The sequence below is a fragment of the Phaenicophaeus curvirostris genome, chromosome 19 (assembly GCF_032191515.1).
Source record: "Phaenicophaeus curvirostris isolate KB17595 chromosome 19, BPBGC_Pcur_1.0, whole genome shotgun sequence".
NCBI lineage: Eukaryota > Metazoa > Chordata > Aves > Cuculiformes > Cuculidae > Phaenicophaeus > Phaenicophaeus curvirostris.
In genome coordinates, this window is record NC_091410.1 from 7,825,994 (window position 1) to 7,845,953 (window position 19,960).

General features: G+C 43.8%; 1 protein-coding gene across 2 annotated transcripts in view; it reads right to left on the reverse strand.

Moving 5' to 3' along the window:
- Nucleotides 1-2,367: 2,367 nt before the first annotated feature.
- Nucleotides 2,368-19,960, reverse strand: part of ASPSCR1 (ASPSCR1 tether for SLC2A4, UBX domain containing) — a 39,876-nt gene continuing 22,283 nt past the window's right edge. Inside the window, exons 9-16 of one of the 2 annotated variants that reach the window (XM_069872769.1) lie at nt 19,337-19,418; nt 18,402-18,468; nt 17,346-17,493; nt 17,072-17,108; nt 5,160-5,211; nt 4,399-4,468; nt 3,874-4,061; nt 2,368-2,545 (exon numbers count right to left, since the gene is read on the reverse strand). In XM_069872769.1, the coding sequence (XP_069728870.1) occupies nt 2,532-2,545; nt 3,874-4,061; nt 4,399-4,468; nt 5,160-5,211; nt 17,072-17,108; nt 17,346-17,493; nt 18,402-18,468; nt 19,337-19,418 (658 nt within the window). In that variant the 3' untranslated portion in view covers nt 2,368-2,531. Of the gene's footprint in view, nt 2,546-3,873; nt 4,062-4,398; nt 4,469-5,159; nt 5,212-17,071; nt 17,125-17,345; nt 17,494-18,401; nt 18,469-19,336; nt 19,419-19,960 lie in introns of both variants that reach the window. The other variant, XM_069872770.1, reaches the window with a different exon arrangement.

Below are 19,960 nucleotides of genomic sequence, written 5' to 3' on the forward strand. Positions count from 1 at the left end.
CATTTCAAATCCTCATCTGTCCCTCATTCAGAGATATCTCTCTCAAAGCAGCTGCCCTAAAAAGGCTGGAGTTCACTTCCCTGACACAAGCATTCTTGACTGAAGAGCACTGCTCATGCAAATGTTAGTAGTAAAGTGATACTTTAATAACAGCAACAGCTAAAACTAACTCCTCTTTGCATAGGGAAAGGGGAACAAAACCTCTGATCTAGCTGTTGGAGGTACCGATTTTTCATCCTCTTGAAAGAGAAGTAGATTAAATTGGGTTTGATGCATGGCTGAGTTACACAAGGGACAAGCATGGGCAGAAATGACTCAGGTAACGTGCGTACTTAGCAGTATGAAGTCTCCTAATCCTCACTGCTGTACTTAACCTATGAAACTGCCCCAGTAATAATGATACTGCTGCTTGTGTCCCTACATTCTTCCTTCTGCTTTCCCAGGTCAGGTACTTGCAGGCAATAGTTATGCTGCTAGCTCTTTGTCAAAACTGGTGGCATCAAAATAGCTGAGAAAACCATGTTGGAAAAGACCTTTAAGATCACCAAGTCCAACCGTTAACCCAACAGCACTGTGCCTACTGAACTATTTGATGTTGCCTGTGCTCTTCAAAAAACAAAACCAGCATATCTGAAAGCACAGTGCAACTTTCTACCAGCCAGGCTGCTTCTATTTGTTCTAAACCTGTGAATCAAACACAGCATCACCCATTGTGAGCTACGGCTGCGAGCTGGCCCCGGAGAGATCCTGCGTGAATTCAGCAAAGAGCTCCAGCTCCCTCTGACTTCTGTGAAATGAAGAAGCCTGGCAGCACCTGAACCAAGATGCAGACAGTCCTGTGGAGCCTAAGCTCAGCCCACGCTTGATCCACTGAAGTAAATGAAGTTACTGAAGTAACCTTATTTTAATGTTTTTTTGGTTTGCTTTAGTGTCTCTTACAGCCTGTCAAGTGCCAGAAGGGCTCACTTTCCACAGGAAGGATTTAGCGCAGCAGCTGTACAGGGCTCTTGCATCCCCGCTGCCAGCGGCCGCACACATTCCCTGTTTATGTTTCGGTGTCATATAAGGAATCAATCAACATTTTTGGTAAAGCATTCTGCTCCCTCCACTTTGAGTCTCCCTTTTTCCTCTTCCACCTTTCTTTCATGCCTCCCCCTCCCTCTGAATTTCTTCAAAGCATCTGGGAGCATTTGGAAGTAATTAGACCTGAAGGGAAATGTTGGCCAGGCTGGGAGACAATGACAAGTGCCAGGAACCCTGGGTGCCCTTTCTAGCCACTTTGAAGTTCATTCAGATGGTACAAAGCTCCGTTCTGCTTTGTTGAAAAAAAAAAATGGGAGGAAGGGAATGAGGCATGACAGGGCCATTGAAAAGGAAGCAGGCTCCTGTGAGCTGACAGAGAAACCGAGTACTGGGGGAAGAGACATATTATCAAAGAGACCGACAAAAAGGCCTCCTATTGCCACTCTGCTTTATTACATCTACAAATTGTGCAGATGCACACATAGGTCAGCGAACAATTGTCTATACAGGGGAAATGCAAAATGCATTATTACTGTAGCATGGAACTCCAGCTGTCCAATAGGAACCATTGATCCATGGCGAAGGCTTCAAATAAAATATAGCACCATGGCTACTGTGGCACTGTGGAGTTCATCTCAAATGTTAAGTGCAACTCTAACCAACAATATTCCTGCCAGGACAAGGTCTGCTGGAGGCCACGATCCAGACTAGTGCTCCCCTCCGTACACCGCCTGCACTGCAGAGAACAGCCACTGCCATGGAAACGTTTGGACCACAGGGTCCCTAGATCAAAGGTCACGTGAAGAGACCCTTTAACTGGATGTTATTCCCCTCACCATAATTACTGATGTTAACTATAAGTAGTGAAAATAAAACACAGAGCTTGGGGCAGAAACAGTCTATCAACAGATACCTGTGCTCTTGTGAAGGAGATTCTTGCAACTGAAACCAATGAAAGTGTAGATCAAGAGAACAGGAAAAGCCTGCAGGAACTGTTCTAAGTGACCTAAGTGCTCCCTCTTTGCTCCCTTTCCAGCCACCTATACCCAGAATTAGCAGCAGTGCTTACCCCAGCCATTGAGAAGCAGCAAGAAGTCTTGCTCCAGGCAGCATTTAACTATAGTTAGAACTGAATCAGACTGTATCTTGCTGCTAGAATTCAAGCAGCTTGACTCAAGTTATCGCTAAAGGTAGAACTGGGAAGATTTGAATTTAAAAATATGGACAGAAAGAAAGTCCTTTGTGGAAAGTGCATAGGAATTATTTGCATGCAAGAGATCTTAAATTTAATTGCTAACCTTGCTTCTGTGGTCATGCAGACCACAACCAGGCCTTCCACTCCTCCCAAGGTGAAACTGGCATCCAAAATACCAGTTTTTTTATTTATAACTAATGTTGATACAGATTAGATCTCTCCAGGGCCACCAACAATTTCTTACAGGTTCTGATTAAGTTCACCAGCAGAGAGGCACAGCTGATTGCTCACGGATCCAGCAGCCTGGAATGTTTCATCTCTTCCCACCTACAAAATAAATGCAAGAGCATTAAAACACTTAACTGTCATTTACATTGCAACGCTTCTCAGTCCGACCACCTGGTTGCTGAGGGTTCTATATGCTGCTGTGCTCAGGTGTTTGGGTAGCATGCAGGAGCACTTCTTTAGGAGAGAGAACAGTGAATACCATCATAACTTTCGCAACGTAGAACTTTATCCTACCTGTTATTAACATTTTATCCCAGCTGTTAATGCATAACCTGCACAGGTGGATCAGATGCTATTTTATATTTTGTCTCGATCTTTACCCAAGAAAGTTAGTTCTACTCTTAAGGGGAATGCTTCAAGCAAACCAGAAACGGGACACAGTAAAGAGGCTGTTTCCAACATGATCCACATCAGTATCCCAGTAGCAGCTTAACGCAGACCAGCCGCAGCCGGGAAACACCAACCCACTGTGTGCGCCTTCCAGCAACAGTTTCACATCTCATCCTATGCTGGAGTTGACAGCTTCACAGCATCTTCCAGAATCAAGTACCAAAATTCTCATTCAGGAATTTAAGATTTGGCATTATTAGCCAGGGAATTCCATAAAATTCTTCCCAGTTTTATTGCCACCAAGGGAGTTGACTGAATATCTTTTTTTTTTCCCTCCACTCCTCTTTGCTGTTGCATCAAAAATGTGAACATTGCCAATTGCTTCATTCAGGAATCCTTCTTGTTACTTCATACTTTGCATAAATTCTCACATAAAACCACACAAAAGCTAATAGCTCTGAGATTAAAAACAAAGCTGCAGAATTCTGATCAGGATAAACCAGCATAAAGATTCGTAATGGAAGCTTGGTTGCAATCTTAACTATGGAAAAACCACTGCTGCTTCGCAGTGAATATTAAAAACAGAAATATCAGCTCAAAAAAGTCAAGAGTAAGTACTAAACCAGACTATACCAGCAAAGGAAAAATAACAGCAGAGGTTTAACAGATGATGTGGGCCCTTGGCATATGGAATATCATGCCCGTTAGTATTTGAACTACACTAGCATAGTGAAAAACTCAACACATTAAGCCCAGAACACAGTTAAGAATTCTGCAAGCACAAGGATTAGACATCACACCAAACAGTCCAGAGCCTGCATTCAGGTGCTTTTCCAGTGAAGGCTGGGATATAGGTCACGAACTGATCTGTGATGGACAAGCACTGAACCAAATGTCCTGCAAGCCTCATGTTGACATCTTCAAGAATATTGTCACCATCCAGCACACTCGGTACAGAGGAGAATCACAGAATTCACAGGGGCCTGCCTTTCTGGGGAGCCCAGAATGAGCAGAGCTCTCCTCTGGTTTCACGATACCTGGCAGCTTCAGCCATTTGGGCACTTTCCCAGGGGCCCTTCTCAACACCTGCGGTGCATCGTGTACTCTTGTTGGCTCTGGCTGCTCAGTAGTCTTTTTGTCACTTTCCTCTTCTGGTTCAGATAGTGATGGAATTGTTGATTCTAAAGATGATGAGGCAGAAGGAACTGGTGATGTGGTCAAGCATCTGAGGGAGAAAACATGCAAGTAGAATTAAGCTTAATTTTCTCATCCAAGCCCCTCATACACCCACCACCACCACCTTTAAACTTTTAAAGTCAGATTGAAAAGGCTCTTTTTCACAATAAAAGCCCTAGGATTTACTTGATTTAGTCACTAAAATCCTACTTTTTGCAAAGATGGACTCACAAAGCTATCAAGTCAAGTACGACAGTACGACTGTTTCAGGAAAAATGAAATCCCAGCCTCTTCAGAGCATACTTCTTTGTAGAAGATGAGCTCATTTCATGCGTCCCATCCCTGAAATAGTCACCCATTTGCAATTCTATTCAGTCCCAACATACCTGGCTACTAATAAATCAGCTGCAGAAGGAGAAACTGTCGAGCTCAGCAGGTCTGATTTCAGGTAACAATCTGCTTAAAAATGAAACCCAAACATTTGTTTGGTACCACAGAGACATCAATCATAGAATCACATAGAGCTTGGCTCAGTAAATACCTACTATATACTACAGTAAATCTCCATCACCTTCCCCCCGCTGATACAGGACAATTTTAAACTCTGACGGTTCCTTCCCCAACTCAAGGTGCCCTATTTCATCATTCAGGCCTCAAGATCTTGACATTTTCTTTCAGTGCTCACTGCATCTCAAGTTTTTCCATGAAGCCAGAAAATGCTTTAATCTCGAGAAGGGGAGATTCTAAGCCTCAACGAGAATTGTCAAAGAATCAAAGATTCAAATCTGTTCTCCCATCTCCAGCCAGTCTGGTACAACAGGAGGTCTGTACAAAAAGCGTTTCATGTTAATTTGTCTAGTTAACATTTTGAACAACCAAATTTCCTTTTACAGAGTTGTTCTTCTATCTTTTTTGTCCCAGAGCAGACAATGCCTACTCCAGAGCCAACAACTCTCACATGGAAAGTACCACGCTGACATTTGTGCTCAAGCTAACTGATCGCGCTAGCTCCAGAGAGCCTTAGCCATTTGGAATGGGAACATATACCAGCACTCAAGGACTGCGTTATCTGAACGTAAGGGTATCACTCTTCTGGGTCTACTACAGGAGCTACACAGACAGCAAAGAAGAGAGGAAATTCACTCACCCCTGCACTCCTCAGATCCAAAATGAATGACAGCAGTTGGAAAGAGTTTGGCCTGCAGCAAAAGGGGAAAAGAAGAGATCACTGACTGTAGATGCTTTCACAGTTCAATGTCAACATTAGAGACGCGTTAGACAGCTATGGACAAACTTGTAGAGTTTAAGCTGAGGTCATTGAACTTTCTATAACCCAGAAAAGGCTGAAGTTGTACAGAGCACAGGGCACTTGGAGCAAGACATGAAGCAAAACTCTGATCTACTACAGACAGATGACAAGACTTGTCCAGTAAGCACTCACCGTGCTGAGGACGTGCCACTTGTGCTCCTTTGTCCCTGTATCCCAGGCCATTACATTCCACCCACACTCTCCACTGCTGAGCAGATAAACCGAGTATGATGAACCACCTTATGAGATCTGAGTGGCTGACAGCAAGAGAAGGAAAATCTAGCTCCACCTTCTGAAATCTATTCTAGATTATTCTGTTACATTTATACCCTGTCTCTAGTTGGCTTTATCTAGTTTTAACAGCTTTCCAGGATGCAGTCTATTCTTTCATAAACCCAGCCTGAATTCCTGGTTCCTATTTGTTAGGATAATTGTCACATTCAAACTTTTTTTTTTTAACTATTTAGCTCATCATGCGACCTGGGTAACAGCAGCACTGTCATTTTCATGTCTGCATTTATCAGTCTGATGATCTTTACTTTATCTGCAAATGTTATTAATGATTATTTTGTATTTACGTACCTACCTCTAAACCATATAAAAATTATGAGTAGAATGTAAACTCTAGCAAAACACCAGCATAAGTGATTCATATTTTTCAACAATTCCTCTCTGACCATTATTTGAGATGTCAGCCAAACCATGATTCATTTAGTGTGAGCTCTAATTAAACTGGGTGGCACAGCCTAAAAAAACCCCTCATATGGGTCACAAAGCACTGAACTGAGTGAAAGCAAGTTAAAGTATGTCAATTTATTGAGTCTGTGATCTCCTAAGTACTGTCTCCATCTAGAAAGGGCTGATAACAGAGAGTGCCACAGTGCCTTGGCTGACCACCCCAGTGGAAAGGCAGGAGGGAACAGCCTGTCTCACTGGGAACGGCACGGCAAAGGTGTGCTCACTGGTACCTTGACTCTTCATCTTTTCTCCTACCTCTTCAGTTCTCCACAGCAACAAACAATTTCTGGTCAAACATGCACACCAAACACTTTAAAAGGTTCCCATTCCCTCACAAGCTAAGAGAACAAACTCTTCCTTCTGTAAAACAGAAACGCAATAAAGCCAGGGTAGTCTTTTGTCACCCTACCATTAGCTACCGCTCCACAGGGAAAGAAGTGGAAATGTCTACAACTCTGGCCAGCGGGTCTGGTTGCTGAATTAACCTGTCGGTAAATTTACCAGAATACTTTATACTTCAGCTTCTCCCAACTTACTGTGTGTCCCCATCACACAGGAAGCACTAGATGGCAACTGATGCCCCTCACATTACCCAAATACAACGCTCCAGATAGTACCCACCTTGTCACAGTCACTTGTTTTTATCTGATTTTAAATAGTAACAAATCAAAATGATGAAGCTTCTGACAACTTTTGTTGACAACGGTCATTCTCACCAACTCTTTTCACTGCTTTACACTCCGTTTCTTACATTATCACTAAAGAACTTTATTCAACTACCTCTGTAAAATCATATAGTGAATAAAATGCAATACAAGATCTGCATTGTGTTCAATAGACTAACACGTGAAAGACATCACACTGCTGAGAAGTAGTGTGTCACTAGCTCAAATGTTGACCTACTGAACAAATAATTACGAAAAGCTACAATAAAAAGTTCAGATAAAGACAGTCCCTAAAATAATTGTTTGGGCCACAAATTATTAAGATTAAGGGAGTCAAAGAGAATTTCAATGACTTCTTTCGATCAGCTTCATCATCAGGGAAACCTGAAGAAGAGTAACTCGTTTCTGGATTGGTAACAAACTACAAGGCAGTAAGATTAAGCAGAAATTAAGAAAAAGGCAGAAATATCGTGCAAGGTCATTGCCAGCACAGCATCCCAGAGCGGCTGAGGCTGGAAAAAGCCTCTGAAGATTGCTTTGGCCACATCCCCTGCTCCAAGCAGCGTCCACCGGAGCAGGTGTCCGAGGACCACGATGTCCAGCCAGGCTGAAGAAGTAGGAAACGATACATTAGAAAGCACTACCTCACCACATCCAGGTGGTACATCCACACGTTCTCAAGGGACTGCAGAACAGGAGATTTAAAACTATAAAGCTGCATGCTAAAAACAGACACTGCTGCAAGCACAGCCTTGATTGTTAAAAGGGTTTGAAAGTGATCTGCAGAAGATTAATATGATATGGTGTAACCAGCTGTACCAGTAAGGATTTCGAAAGAAGAATATCATTACCAGAATCAACATGTCCGTACAATACTACATAAAGAAAAACTAGTTGAAAGAATCATTTTAAGCTTTCAGAAGGCCTTACACTGAAACAGGTAAAGAAATTAGATCATCAGAGGGTAAAAGAGGCAAGGACTGTCACAGCCTGTACAGAAAATATTAATGAATGGTCTATACATACCCTGGCAAAACAATAACACCTTAATCCAATAAACAAACAAAGAGATAAGAGCAAGAAACTGCCCTTCTTTGTATTGTTAATGCAAACTTAGGAATCGTGCAGGGCTGCCTGCCTGCTCTTGAGTTTTCTTGAACCTCTGTTGCCATCATCAGCACAGTCAGGATACTGGAATGATGGTCCTTGGACCTGATCCAGCACAGCAACTACCAGAACTCAAAGAAACCCCGGTCTTCATGGAGGAGTCTGTTGATTGCTACCTAATAGAGAGACTAATAAAACCGTATTAACTGGAGGCAAAATGAAACAGCTTCACCTATCTTCCTGACTGCAAACTTCAAATGAGCATGTGACACTACAGCTTTTTTTGACATCAATCCAAAGGCTGTAGGAGATTTTCACACGCAGCACAGCCCACATCACGTTAGACTGAACAAGATGATGTTCATCAGTCTGCTCCAAGTCACAGCTCCTGCGAGAGCAGCCAGGCATCTTCACATCCTTGAACTGACGTTTTAGCAGAAATGATTATTTATTAGGCCTTTTAACATTTCATTCCTCGACCAACAGGGCCTAAGGTTCCCTGTTCCAGTCACAAAGACGGCTCTCCATAAACTTTTTTAATTAAAAAGTACCAGACACGGTTTAGAAACCCCAGAGAAAACTCTTGCAAGAGCTTTGATGTTTCCGCTGCATTCGTCTGAAGGGATCCCTCTATTTAGGAAATGGGTGCCTTAAAAAGGGCCCCCCCAACACACATACACTCAAGCCCTTTCACACACAACATCCTTTTCATGCCAGCTGCAAGTTGGAAAATGAGGTTTTTGTAGCGTGTTAGTGTTGGAATTTTTTAATAACCTCCCCTCTCTTTTTTTCCCCTCCCGACCAATTATCTTGGTAAATAATTAACATTCTGAAGGAGATAAGTAAGCACAGCATCTCAGAGCTCAAAGCCCTTTAGTTCAAAGCCCTGCCCTTTTCTCTTCGTTTCCCTGCTGCCGCCACTGAAACTTCCTTGTCAATCAAGCTCTGGGCACACACATCAAAGCTCCATGTGGGAATGGCCCCAAGGGGTCAGAGAAAATTCATGGCAGGGCCTGTATGAGGCACAAAGAGAAAGAGAGTGAGAAAGCAGACCAAGAGCTAGACAGACACACTCAACCACACAAACACACAGACAGAATGCGCCCCAGTATAAACTTCTGCCCTGTTTACTCACAGGTTGACAAATAACCATAGTTCTAAGTCTCAGGATCCACCTCCACAGCCATTTCCCACTGCTGGCAAAACATCAGTCCGAATGGCTCAGTTCAAAATCTTTTAATTGAAAGAAACTTCAAGGAACGAGACAGCAGCTCACAAGTATACAGAACACAACCTCCTTCCCATGGCTTGTTTCCCTGCATCCCTTCCTAGGGGTCAGCCAACACGGAGTCCCCTCTTGCCAAATTTACATCCTATAAGTTCTTTTCCTTCAATTCAGACAGACTACTGGCTCATTCCTACAGCTCTGTCCAGCTTCCTCTATGCAGCATCTCAGGTACCATCCCTATTCCAGCACTGAGTGAGGATCTGGCGCTGAAGGCAGCGAGCTGCACCTCACTGATCACCCCAGGAATCCTCCAGCTGGTCACTGGCAGGACATAACACTGTCTGAGATTTTTTTTTTGTAACACAAAAGCATTTAAATCGGTACCAATTTCACATAAAAAAAAAAAAAGCCAATGGAATGATTCCACTGGCCAAGGAATGTCTTGGCATAGAGTTGAGGAGGTTTTAGTAGCTGCAGTCCAGGAAAACATACAAACCCGTACTCGGAGCCTTTACTATTCTCTAACACTGCTACGAATGCAAGGATCAAACCTTGGGCAGATCATGACCTGAAAACTATATCCTCAAGTCAGCTGGTATTTCTTCATTTGCAGTTGTTCTAATGGATATAACAACGTCTCTAGAAGGACAATTCTGCTATTCTTAACCTCACTGCATAGGACTCTTATAGGAATATTTGTGAACCAAGAGACTGAGAAACCTCTCAGAGTCACTCTGAGTCTGTCAGATCAACCAAAAGAATCACAGGCTGTTTGAAACAAATATTAAAACAACTCCATTCAGTTATACGCAAAGAAATACTACAATACAAACAAGCCAACTCAAATATCCAACATTTCTCCTCCTTGCTGCTTGCTTTTCCAGTCAAAGATACAATCCCATTCTGACTGGGAAAAAAAGATGCTATTAATCTATTGAATTATGATGTTCAAATCAAACCATGTAAGGCACATTTACGAGAGACATTATTGTTTTTATTGCAACAGTACACAGAAATCCAATGGAAAATGGTGTCTCACTGTCCAATTATACGTGTAATAAAGAGCACCATGCAATGCAAATAACAACGCTGAGAAAGACGAGGTTTTGGGGTTGGGTTTTTTTTGGTTCAAATTAAAAATTGAGACCTAAAGAGATGAAATAACTTATTCAAGGTCAGACAGGATGGCAGCAGCAGCAATGAGCACTAAGGATGTCAGTCTCCAGAGTCCCATCCAAGGCCTTAATCACAGGACAGCATTCCTCTGAAGGGATCCGAAAGTCACTGATGAGGCAAGAAATGGAGGAAGCCAACGTCCCCGCTTACTGTTCTCCCTGTTTAAGGGCTATCATTCCAAACGACCAACTCCTCAGTTTTAAAAAGATCTAAATCACACAGCTTCATCAATTTACTGAGTTACAGTTGCAGAAGTTCAAATAACTGCTTTCCATTTCTGAAATCTGAAGCCCAGGCTGGTGCTCACGAAGCCACATTTAGTCTGCAACCATGGAGCTAAGTAACTCAAAGTTTTATTCCAGGCAGGCAAAGGGCAGTTACTTGGACACCATAGTGGTGAGCGTGGTTTATGACTGCAGGGCATCCGGGTTGGAGAGTGGTACCCTGGGGCTTCTGCATCTTGCATTCCACGATAAAAATATCTACGCTAGAACAACATTCCCCTGCAAATCCAGCTGCGATGCACAAGAGAAACATTTCTGCTTTGGTTTACTGCATGTTTTAGCAACTTGTTCTCTAGAGCACAGAAAGATATCAGGCAGAACCTTCCCCAAATAATGCTTTAAAACTTCCTCCTCTACTAGTTATCTCCAGAAACACACGTTCAAAAGAACCTAGAACAGAGGACTGCAAAACATTCACACTGTGACCACGCAGTTGTTCTGTTCACTGACAGAGTGATGCTTTCAGAGCAGGCAGAGACTGCTGTCTAAGGGGAACTTGCAGCTGCCAGAAGAAGCATTCTTTCCGTTACATGATCCGAAAAGATTAGAGTGCCACAGGTCTGCTGTTAGTTTGATGTTAAGAGATGAATAAGAAAATAAGCACTTCAAAGGAACACACGCATGGAAGGAGAAACCCAAGCTACCAACATGAAATACTGCATAGTACACACACCCCAAACACATAAACCAGCTCTTGGAAAATTCAACCGGAAAGCCGGTTGATCAAAAGCTTCTCCAGCAAGACTGCAAAGCATCGCTGAAACAGAAATAAACACTACAGCCGTGGTGAAAGGGGCAAACTGACTAAGTGGTTCGTGTTTATAACTAAAGAACAAAGTTGCTCAATGTGGACTGTGACTGTCAAAGATGATGGATGTTCCGCAACCAATACAGAGCAGTTCTGATCCAGCCAGAGCAAGGGACATTTAAAATTCATAAGGCAAAGATAAGATTTGAAAGCACTATTTTGAGAAGCCTTCTTAAGAAGGATTCCAGGTATAAAGATAACTCATTGAGCCATTGAGCTAAGATCAGGCAGCTCTGGCCTCTGGCACCGAGAGCAAAAGAGAGCGTGCTTTTGGCAGAACTTCCACTCATCCATACAGCCTGACGAGGGCTGCCTTGAAGCACCCGGCCGCAAACCAAGGTGGCCTAAAGCAGCAGGCACGGACAGCCTTTGTGCGCGTGGTTAACGGATCTCACGAGGCAAATGAGAGGCAAAACTGCTACCAAAATCCAGTCGGAGCAAAGAGTCCTGAATGGGTAAGTAAAGGAGTAAAGGGCTAAGAGAGGGTGAAGACCATCCTCAGGCTGGATGCATTTCACTATTAACTACCATTTTCTTTGTTAGCAAGTGGAACAACCACGAGGCCACTGGAAATATCTCCGACAAGCAGACTCTGATGAAGTAATTTTTTCTGAAATTGCATTCAGACTCTTGCCGAAAGCAGAGATGGCTTCACACTGCTCGATTTGCAGTCAGCTTCTGACAAGCGTGCCAGATGTATTGCCCTAAGTGGCATTAACAAATAGGATATAGAAACAGAACGCAAGGCAAAGACTGTAACAAACAGCTCCTCTGCATTTCTGCCCCATGGTACACGCCAGAGGAAATACCCGGTGCACTCCAAGATCTGATTAGAAGATCTAAATATTTACGTGGAAGCCTGTGGATTCCTTTAGCTCCTCTGAAGACAGATGATGGCCTCACGCCCTTTCTGTTGCCTTGACTTTTCCAGCAGCTGATGTTCCTACCTTCTGCTCTTTCCTAGTATTAATCCAGGAATCAATGATTTTTTCCACTAACGCAATGTGGAGAAGCACTACACAAGTGCCTGTTTCTGAGAGGAGAAAGAAGGCAAGAAGCAACTCTGAAAAGCTCAGCTAGCCTAAGAAAACACAAACAAGCAAGGAGAACTATAAAGAACCCAAAGCCAAATGCTACAACAGGGAAGCCTGCAGTTGATCAGTTCTGGAGAGCAGAACATTATAAAACACTTCAAGGGACATGAGGATAAGGCAGCCAGCAAAAACAGCAGTAACAAAAAAAAATCAAAGCAATGCCTTGAAGTCTTTATGGGTTCCAAAAACTCCACAATGCTGCCAATCTGTGTGCTCACTATACTGTAAATAGACACATTTTGGGAGACTTCACTTCAGACAGTTCTTTCAGCCCAAGTATCTTGGCAAACCAGTTGACAATATTTGTCCTTTTCCCTGCTTTTGCTTGCAGCATAAAGGTTCTCCCTCCACTATAGGCAATCAGATTTAATGAATGTCATTCCAATCTTATCAGCTTGAATGGAGTGAGAGGGTGGAGAAAGAGCAGAAGTGTTGATAATATGGTACTGCACCATCTGTAGTGACTCCTGCTACTGGCTTCAGCACAAATTTTGGTCATTTATAAAGATCTGAATGCTCAAATGTGCTCACATTACCACCTCAGACACGATCCACTACTTCTTACAGACAGCACTAAGGCAGTCTGGAGAGTGGAGCATAACCTACTGCTAATGGAACCCCTACAGAGCCAAACCCCACGCAGGACCAGGCACTGCTCTGTAGTGAGGGAGGATACCAACCCACACACACGTCTTCCCAGACTGAAGAGCTCATAGGCCGGAAGGCAACACCTGAGAGTAAGCCCTGTTCCCAATGCTGCCCACTTGGCCCAACACCAAAGACATCACCTCTCTTGCTCGTGGTCAGGCCAGTGACATTTCTACTGAGAACACAGAGGCTCAGGGAAAGCAGCCTGTAAAAAGGGCATCCAACAACAACACAGTTGCCAGGGACATGAAAGCCAGAGCAACTCCCGCATGCGTCCCTTCCCTGAGAAGAAAGCCCCCTTCAGCCCCTGCCAAGCACCCAGACCTGCAGCAGCAGAAGGGAAAGCCTACCCAAGCAAAAGATGTTACAGCATGGAACCTTCACTAACTAAAAGCAAAAGTTAAAGATGAAAAAACATTTACACTGGTAACGGGGAGCAAAGCTTCACCCAGAATCAGCCAACCCAAATGGGGACAGGGCACAGTCTCAGTAAGCTGGAGCACCGCGGTCTCAGACAAGCAGTACGGGTAAGCAGAATGGTATGACAAGTTCTCGGCAGGAATCGTTTTTCCTGTTTGATGCTTCATCCAAATAACCTGTTTATAAACACACAGAATCATTCCTGCCATAAAAGACCATGACCCGAAAGGGCTGAAGGGCCCCAGGCAAGGGACACAAGCGATGGGGCCACTGCCATTAAGCACAGCTCTTCCGATCCGCAGACCAGTTTTACGTAATGGCCATTTTGCACCCAGCTGCATCAAACAACTTCCAGGCTTTAACGCACACGCTCCGTGCCCTTCCCCCAGCACACATTCCCAGCAGCGCAGAAGCCACTGCCCCAAAATCTAAAGCCCTAAATAGACAGTGGAACCTAGACCCTCCAGATATACATTTCTTCCTGCTCCCTCTCCACCTCCTTTTACCCTACCAAGTTGCCTCAGCCCCTTGCAGCCTGCTCCCATCTCACCCTGCACACGTAAGAATTTCTTGGCTCCTCAAATAAATCAGTTCCCCTGCTGTTTCTTGCCAATCCAGTGACGCATCTTCCATTATTGCTAAGCCTCTACTCTGCTCTCCTCATCAGTGTTGCTAGCCTCAAGCATTTGAGTCAGGTCATGCACTCACTTTCAGTGCTCCAGAGCCCCGCAGTCAAGGTTAAATTCTCCCTGAATATATGTTGATTAAATAAATCCTTATTTTTAAGGAAAAGAAAAAGTTGATTACAAAAATGCTCTGTTTTGCCCCTTTCACCATCAACTCATTTTGCAAGGCAGCTGTGATGAACTGTGATGGGCTTTCCTAACTCTGGGGGTGAGCTTTTATATGCATTTTGAAGTGTCACATTGAATGTGTATGGTGAAAAAATCTAGAAAAGCTATCTAGAAATACCTATGGCTGTGCACACATTTCCAGCCATCCGAGCCTGATGGACCAGAGAACTCTGCAAAGTTTATACACTCGACGGCAGAAGTAGACAAAATATAAAACTCACAAGAGAGTTCTTAAAACTCCCACAAGCCATAGCAGGGTCTCCTGCAGAGAGTGTGCCTGGGTCCATTGGCAGAACTGCAGCAGCAACTCTTGTAAAGTGAGAGCAGAATGTTTTCTTCCACGACGCTGAGGACACACATCCCCCTGCAGTGAACACCACGCCCTGGGCAAGGTTGCTTGCTTCAGCCCATCACTACTACTCGCTGCAAGACGGTAACAACTGCTTGGATCCACACGTTATGAGACTCTGATCCACCTCAGTCAAGAGACCTGAGGCTGCAAACGTCTATTATTTAAACTGTTCATCCAGCTCACGTAGAATAAAACATGCAGCAGCTCAGGCAACAGAAGTGAGAATACCTGGGGTAGCAGCCTCTTCAGCAAACTCTGCTGTAACCAGCAGCTCCACATCCACCATCTAAACTACCCAGACAAAAGGTCCTTTAAAATGGCAAACATCCACCTTATGGTTTTCAGCAGAAATATCTCATGGAAGAATACAAATCAGTACACAAAACCAACACTTCTATAGGACACATCCCAGCCAAATCTTAGAAAAAGCAAGAAATCCACCCATTTTATGCAGGAGACTTCTGCTAGCGAGAGCTGCAGAGAGAAAAGCTTTCCAAAAGCCATGTTGAAAAATGTGTGCAGAGGAACTCCAGGTGAAGGATGTGCTCAGACCTGACAGCCTTGGACAGAAAAGAAGGGGGAAAAGAAAAAGATAAAGGCTGCGAACAGCATGCATGGGCCATGTCAGACCAGTCTGTGCCAGTCTCGGCTCCGTGGCTGCTTCCCTTGCCTCAGAACTGCTAACAAGTGCAAAATACTTTTTATTATTTGCTGTTCCTCTGAATATTTTCCAAACGCATCAGCAACCATAGCCCATGGGATTTCTCAGAAATCCAATGACACCATTTGTCTTTGCCTTTCCCATCATGGGTACCACGTGTGCCTTTGAGTGGCAGATGTGGGTGACGTGCTACAAGCCAGAGGAGGCTGGGAGGACCAACTTCATGTCCCAAATGGCAAAATCTCCTGGCACAGAGACACGAAGTGCTTTTCACTCAGATTTTCATTAATTACAAAATGGCTTTGAAAAGAAAAATCGTTGCTCTCCCCACCCACAATGACATTATGTCTTACTAACATATAAACTGTCCCATTCCTGTCGGTGGGAGAAGCACGGCCAGTCACACTGCACGTTCGAGTAGAGGCCATGGTCAGGCTCACAGAAACAGCACGGTTCTGAGGCTGTGAAGCTGGGTGAAGGCCAAGGGCTACTGCACAGCAATTCCTGAACCACAGAACCAAATAGGGGTGCGATCCCCGAGAGGCTCAGGACTCCCTAAGGAAGCTAAACCTGTCACAGGCATAGTGACATTACAAGGAACTCCAATGTCAACAAAACCACTCCCAAAACTCCAAATTTCAGCAAAGAATTCTTAACAGGGCATTAGGAAGGGGAGAGACTTCCCACGGTGAACACAGATCCCCACTCTGCACACAGATCCCCACTCTGCTTCCCCTAACAGTCTAAAAGCAGCTGCACGTGTATCTCTTCCACATGGCCTGGTCAGGAAGTTGTGGGATTTGGAAAGCTCCATTATAAACAACTTTGAAGGCATGCTAATCCCTACCTAATTCACCACGCTGCCTGAAAAGTCCCTTTCTCCATCCCTCGCCCTGCTCCACCCCTTCTGCTCCCTCAGGGGTACCAAGCAAAAACTCCCACTGCAGCGTGCCTGACCCTCTACCCTGTGATCTCCCATGCATCACACGACAAATGTACATCAAGTCCTGAATGACAGCACGACTTAAACAGGGTGAGTCTGGGGCAAAGTCACTGTAAAAATCACTTGATCAGTCTCTTGATACATGTGTTATTGACACAGCCACAAGACTCTGGCCAGACAATTCAAGACCACCTTATTTGACACCTGCAAAACACATCCAAGAACCTGGATTTGAAAAACTAAATTTCACCTTTTGAGAAGAGTTACGCATAGAGTACAGATCCCTCAATGAACAACCTAGCTTAAAATAAATCTCACATAGGCAAAAATCTAAGCCTTTTGGTAATCACTAACATGGCCTTTAGCTGCTGCTGTAGAAATTGAAAGCAGTTACCTGTCCAAATCCAGTGAAACACCTCCTACTATACTGGTCCAACTGCTCGCAGAGCAAACTCACATCAGCTCAGCTCTACTAATAATGTTCCAGGGTTAAATGCAGTTCAGACTCCGTAAGGAACTAAGCGTAGGTATGAAACAATGCAGACCCCCCAACCCTGCCACAATACACCAGTGCATATTATTGCACAAGGTGGACCTCTTCTGGTGAAGAGCTTGTGCTCCAAAATACCTGGTTCTGGTTAGCCTTGGCTAAGCAGAAGCCTATAGGTATCCCAACATCACACAGCTTCTTTTAAAAGTGACTGCAGCATATGGCAGGGCAAAGGGGAGCAGCGAGTCAGAGAGAATCACAGAGCACAATGAGAGTCCTTACCTCAAAGAGTGTCAAGCTTTCATCGTTCAAGACGGTTCTGGGAGGTGCAATAACTGAAGTTAAAAAACAAGTTACAAAACAGGACCACCCAGCAACCAAAACAATAAATACAGCAGGTATGGGAGGGACTATTGCTCTTTAAAGAAGCCACACACTCACATTGCCCATACAGGTTTCTCATTAGGCAGAAGGATAATGTGGCTAAGGGAGCAGGTTACACCTTCTTTGCACTCTGAGGTTGTGTTTAGGGAAGGAATTCCTCCCTGGGCCATACCTCATGGCATCACGAGATCCCATATACACCACAGATAAGAATGGGATTTGGAAAGCAGGATAAATATTACCAACCGCACACTCACACAAATAAAACGGCAAGTCTGCATTTGCAAGGTGGCTTCTTACGAAGTCTCTCAGAACACCAACTGTGAAAAAAAGAAGAGAAAGGTCTGCTGAATTACATTGGTTTCCTCAGATGCTAGGCAAAATGGCTAACCCGTAAGGGTAAAACTGCCCTCTACAATGTTGTAGATTGCCTTTTCCTCAAAAGGAACTGTTACTGTTACAAGTATCTTGGAGAGAAAAAAACACAACCAAACAACAAAAAAAACCCAAAACCAACCAACCAAACCCATTTAGACATGCTGGTCTGTTAGCAAAGTCTAAAGATGCCAGCAAAGTTCTTCCTAGGAAATCCAATAGCAACTGTGAGATTTGTAGAGACCAGCCAGGTGACCTGGTAACTCGTTAGCAGTTCTCATTCCATACAAAAGTATCTAAAAAATTGTGTGGGTGACCACCACTGTCAGATGAGAGGGAAAGGATCTCTGTGAACAGCAAGAGCTCCTTGGTGTATGGTCTGAGCACCTTCTGTGAACTGATGGATGCAGAAAGGCTCATCCCGTTATTCTTGTTTCAAGAGGGAAAGCTGCTTTTTGTTCTTCCTTTTCTTTTTGGTTTGGAGAGATTTGGCTGCCTGTTCCCCAAAATTTTCTAGGTGTTAACGTAGAGGAAATGTCCAAGGTCATCTCAGTAACACACCATTTGACACAAACAATGGGATGTCAAGTGGGATGGTTTCCTGAGCACAAATATTTGGCAGCTTGAAAGTCTCCATCAGAGAGTCCTGAAAATCAATTCCCCTTACCTAAGGCAACTATCCCCTTCGGGGCCTTACAAGGACAGTTTAACTGGCTACTGCTGCTTTTTCAGAGCAGTGTTATTTCTCCAGACAGCAGAAAGACCTCTCCAAGCCACTCTTTTGTCATGCAGCTGATCTATGATGTGGGAGGTCCTCTGCAGCCACACAGACTGGAGAGGAGGTTGCTCTTACCAGTTTCAGTAGGACGGAAGAACCCCTGTAGAACATGACGGTCTGGAAAATGGACTCTTAGCACCACCTGAGTTGGAGGCAAAACACAACACATCAACTGTTTATGGCTGTTCTGTAACACCTGTCCTTAGCTTAGAATATGCAAGCAAGTGAGGTTTTTTAAACAGGGAAACTTGAGATATTTACTCTACAGAGGTGGCATAGCACACTGGCTAATAATTACTGTGCAGTTCCTCAAGGAACATGGGCTGCTCTGGCTTTCAAAAGCTGTAAGAAAGCTGATCTACAGAAACAGCCCGATGTATAACGCAGCAGCATTTACTGAGCAAATAGGAGCTCCTTGTACTAAGTGACACACAAAGTAGAAAGTCACCCACGGACGGGTAAGTCCATGATGGGCCCATCAGTGTCTGAAGGGCCCAGAGCAGCTGGAATCCTCCTGCCCATACATCTGAAGTATCTCACACCTCTCCGTTTCAGAAAGCACTTAACTTGGGAACTTAATATCTGATTTCTTTGCAATATATCACCAAAGGCAAAAACTGCATTAGGATTGTATTTATAGAGTAATATCTCTGCAGTCTGTAGCATCTTATCTTTTAATGTGTAATGAGATACTATCAAAATATAAAGGTCTGCAGAGGAGGGGCAGAAGAGAAAGCTCAGTCATACAGACCAAAGTGTGCACAATATAAGGGTTTTGAAAAAAACAAAAGGAAGTTATATTGCCTGCCTCTCAACCACATCCTCACGAAACAGCTGATTTTACATGATACAACTGCTACACAAGCCCCACAGACAATTAACAGGGACAGGAATTTGAAAAGTTCTCCTATAAGTAGCTCAAGATTCCACTGATCACAACTGATTCCTGAAGTTACTCAACCCCCCAAGCCTGGACTGTCCAGAGGGACTGGAAAAAGAACAAAGGCTACCTTGGGGTAACGCTCTAACTTTTCCTTCAGCTGAGCCTCCCTCAAGGATTTTGTCATCAGTGGAGCTTCTTCCAGGCGTTTCCTAGACACAAGGGAAGAAGACAAGTTGTCACTTCTGTAACTTTAATTTTATTTTACTAAGAAAGTGGAAGATCCAAGCAGGGACCTTTCCAACCCAAACTATCCTATGATTCTATGATTCTTCACAGTGTTTTCCACATCTCCTGTGGTCCCAACCCCAAAAATCTCATACACAGAACTACTGAGCATCAGCAACAATACCGTATAAAATTACTTTTCCAGTACAAGTTTAAAATAAGTTTGTTACAGCATATCCCAGGAAAGATACTAAAAAGAACAGGGGAACATTTGCTTAGACAACTCAAGAAGAGACAGACTTATTGATCCAATAAAACAGAGACTAAAGCTGGATGTGATTACTCCAGGGAGGCAAAAAAGCTACAGAGGCTGAAAAACAATGCTGGCCCAAGAAATTAATGGGTATTAATTAGTAACAGGGAAACAAAACAAAAATGAGAATTTTCAGATCATTCAAGAACTGGCATTGCAGACTGAAGTTTTAAAAGGAGTGGCAGGTGCAAAAAAAAAAACCAAACAACCAAA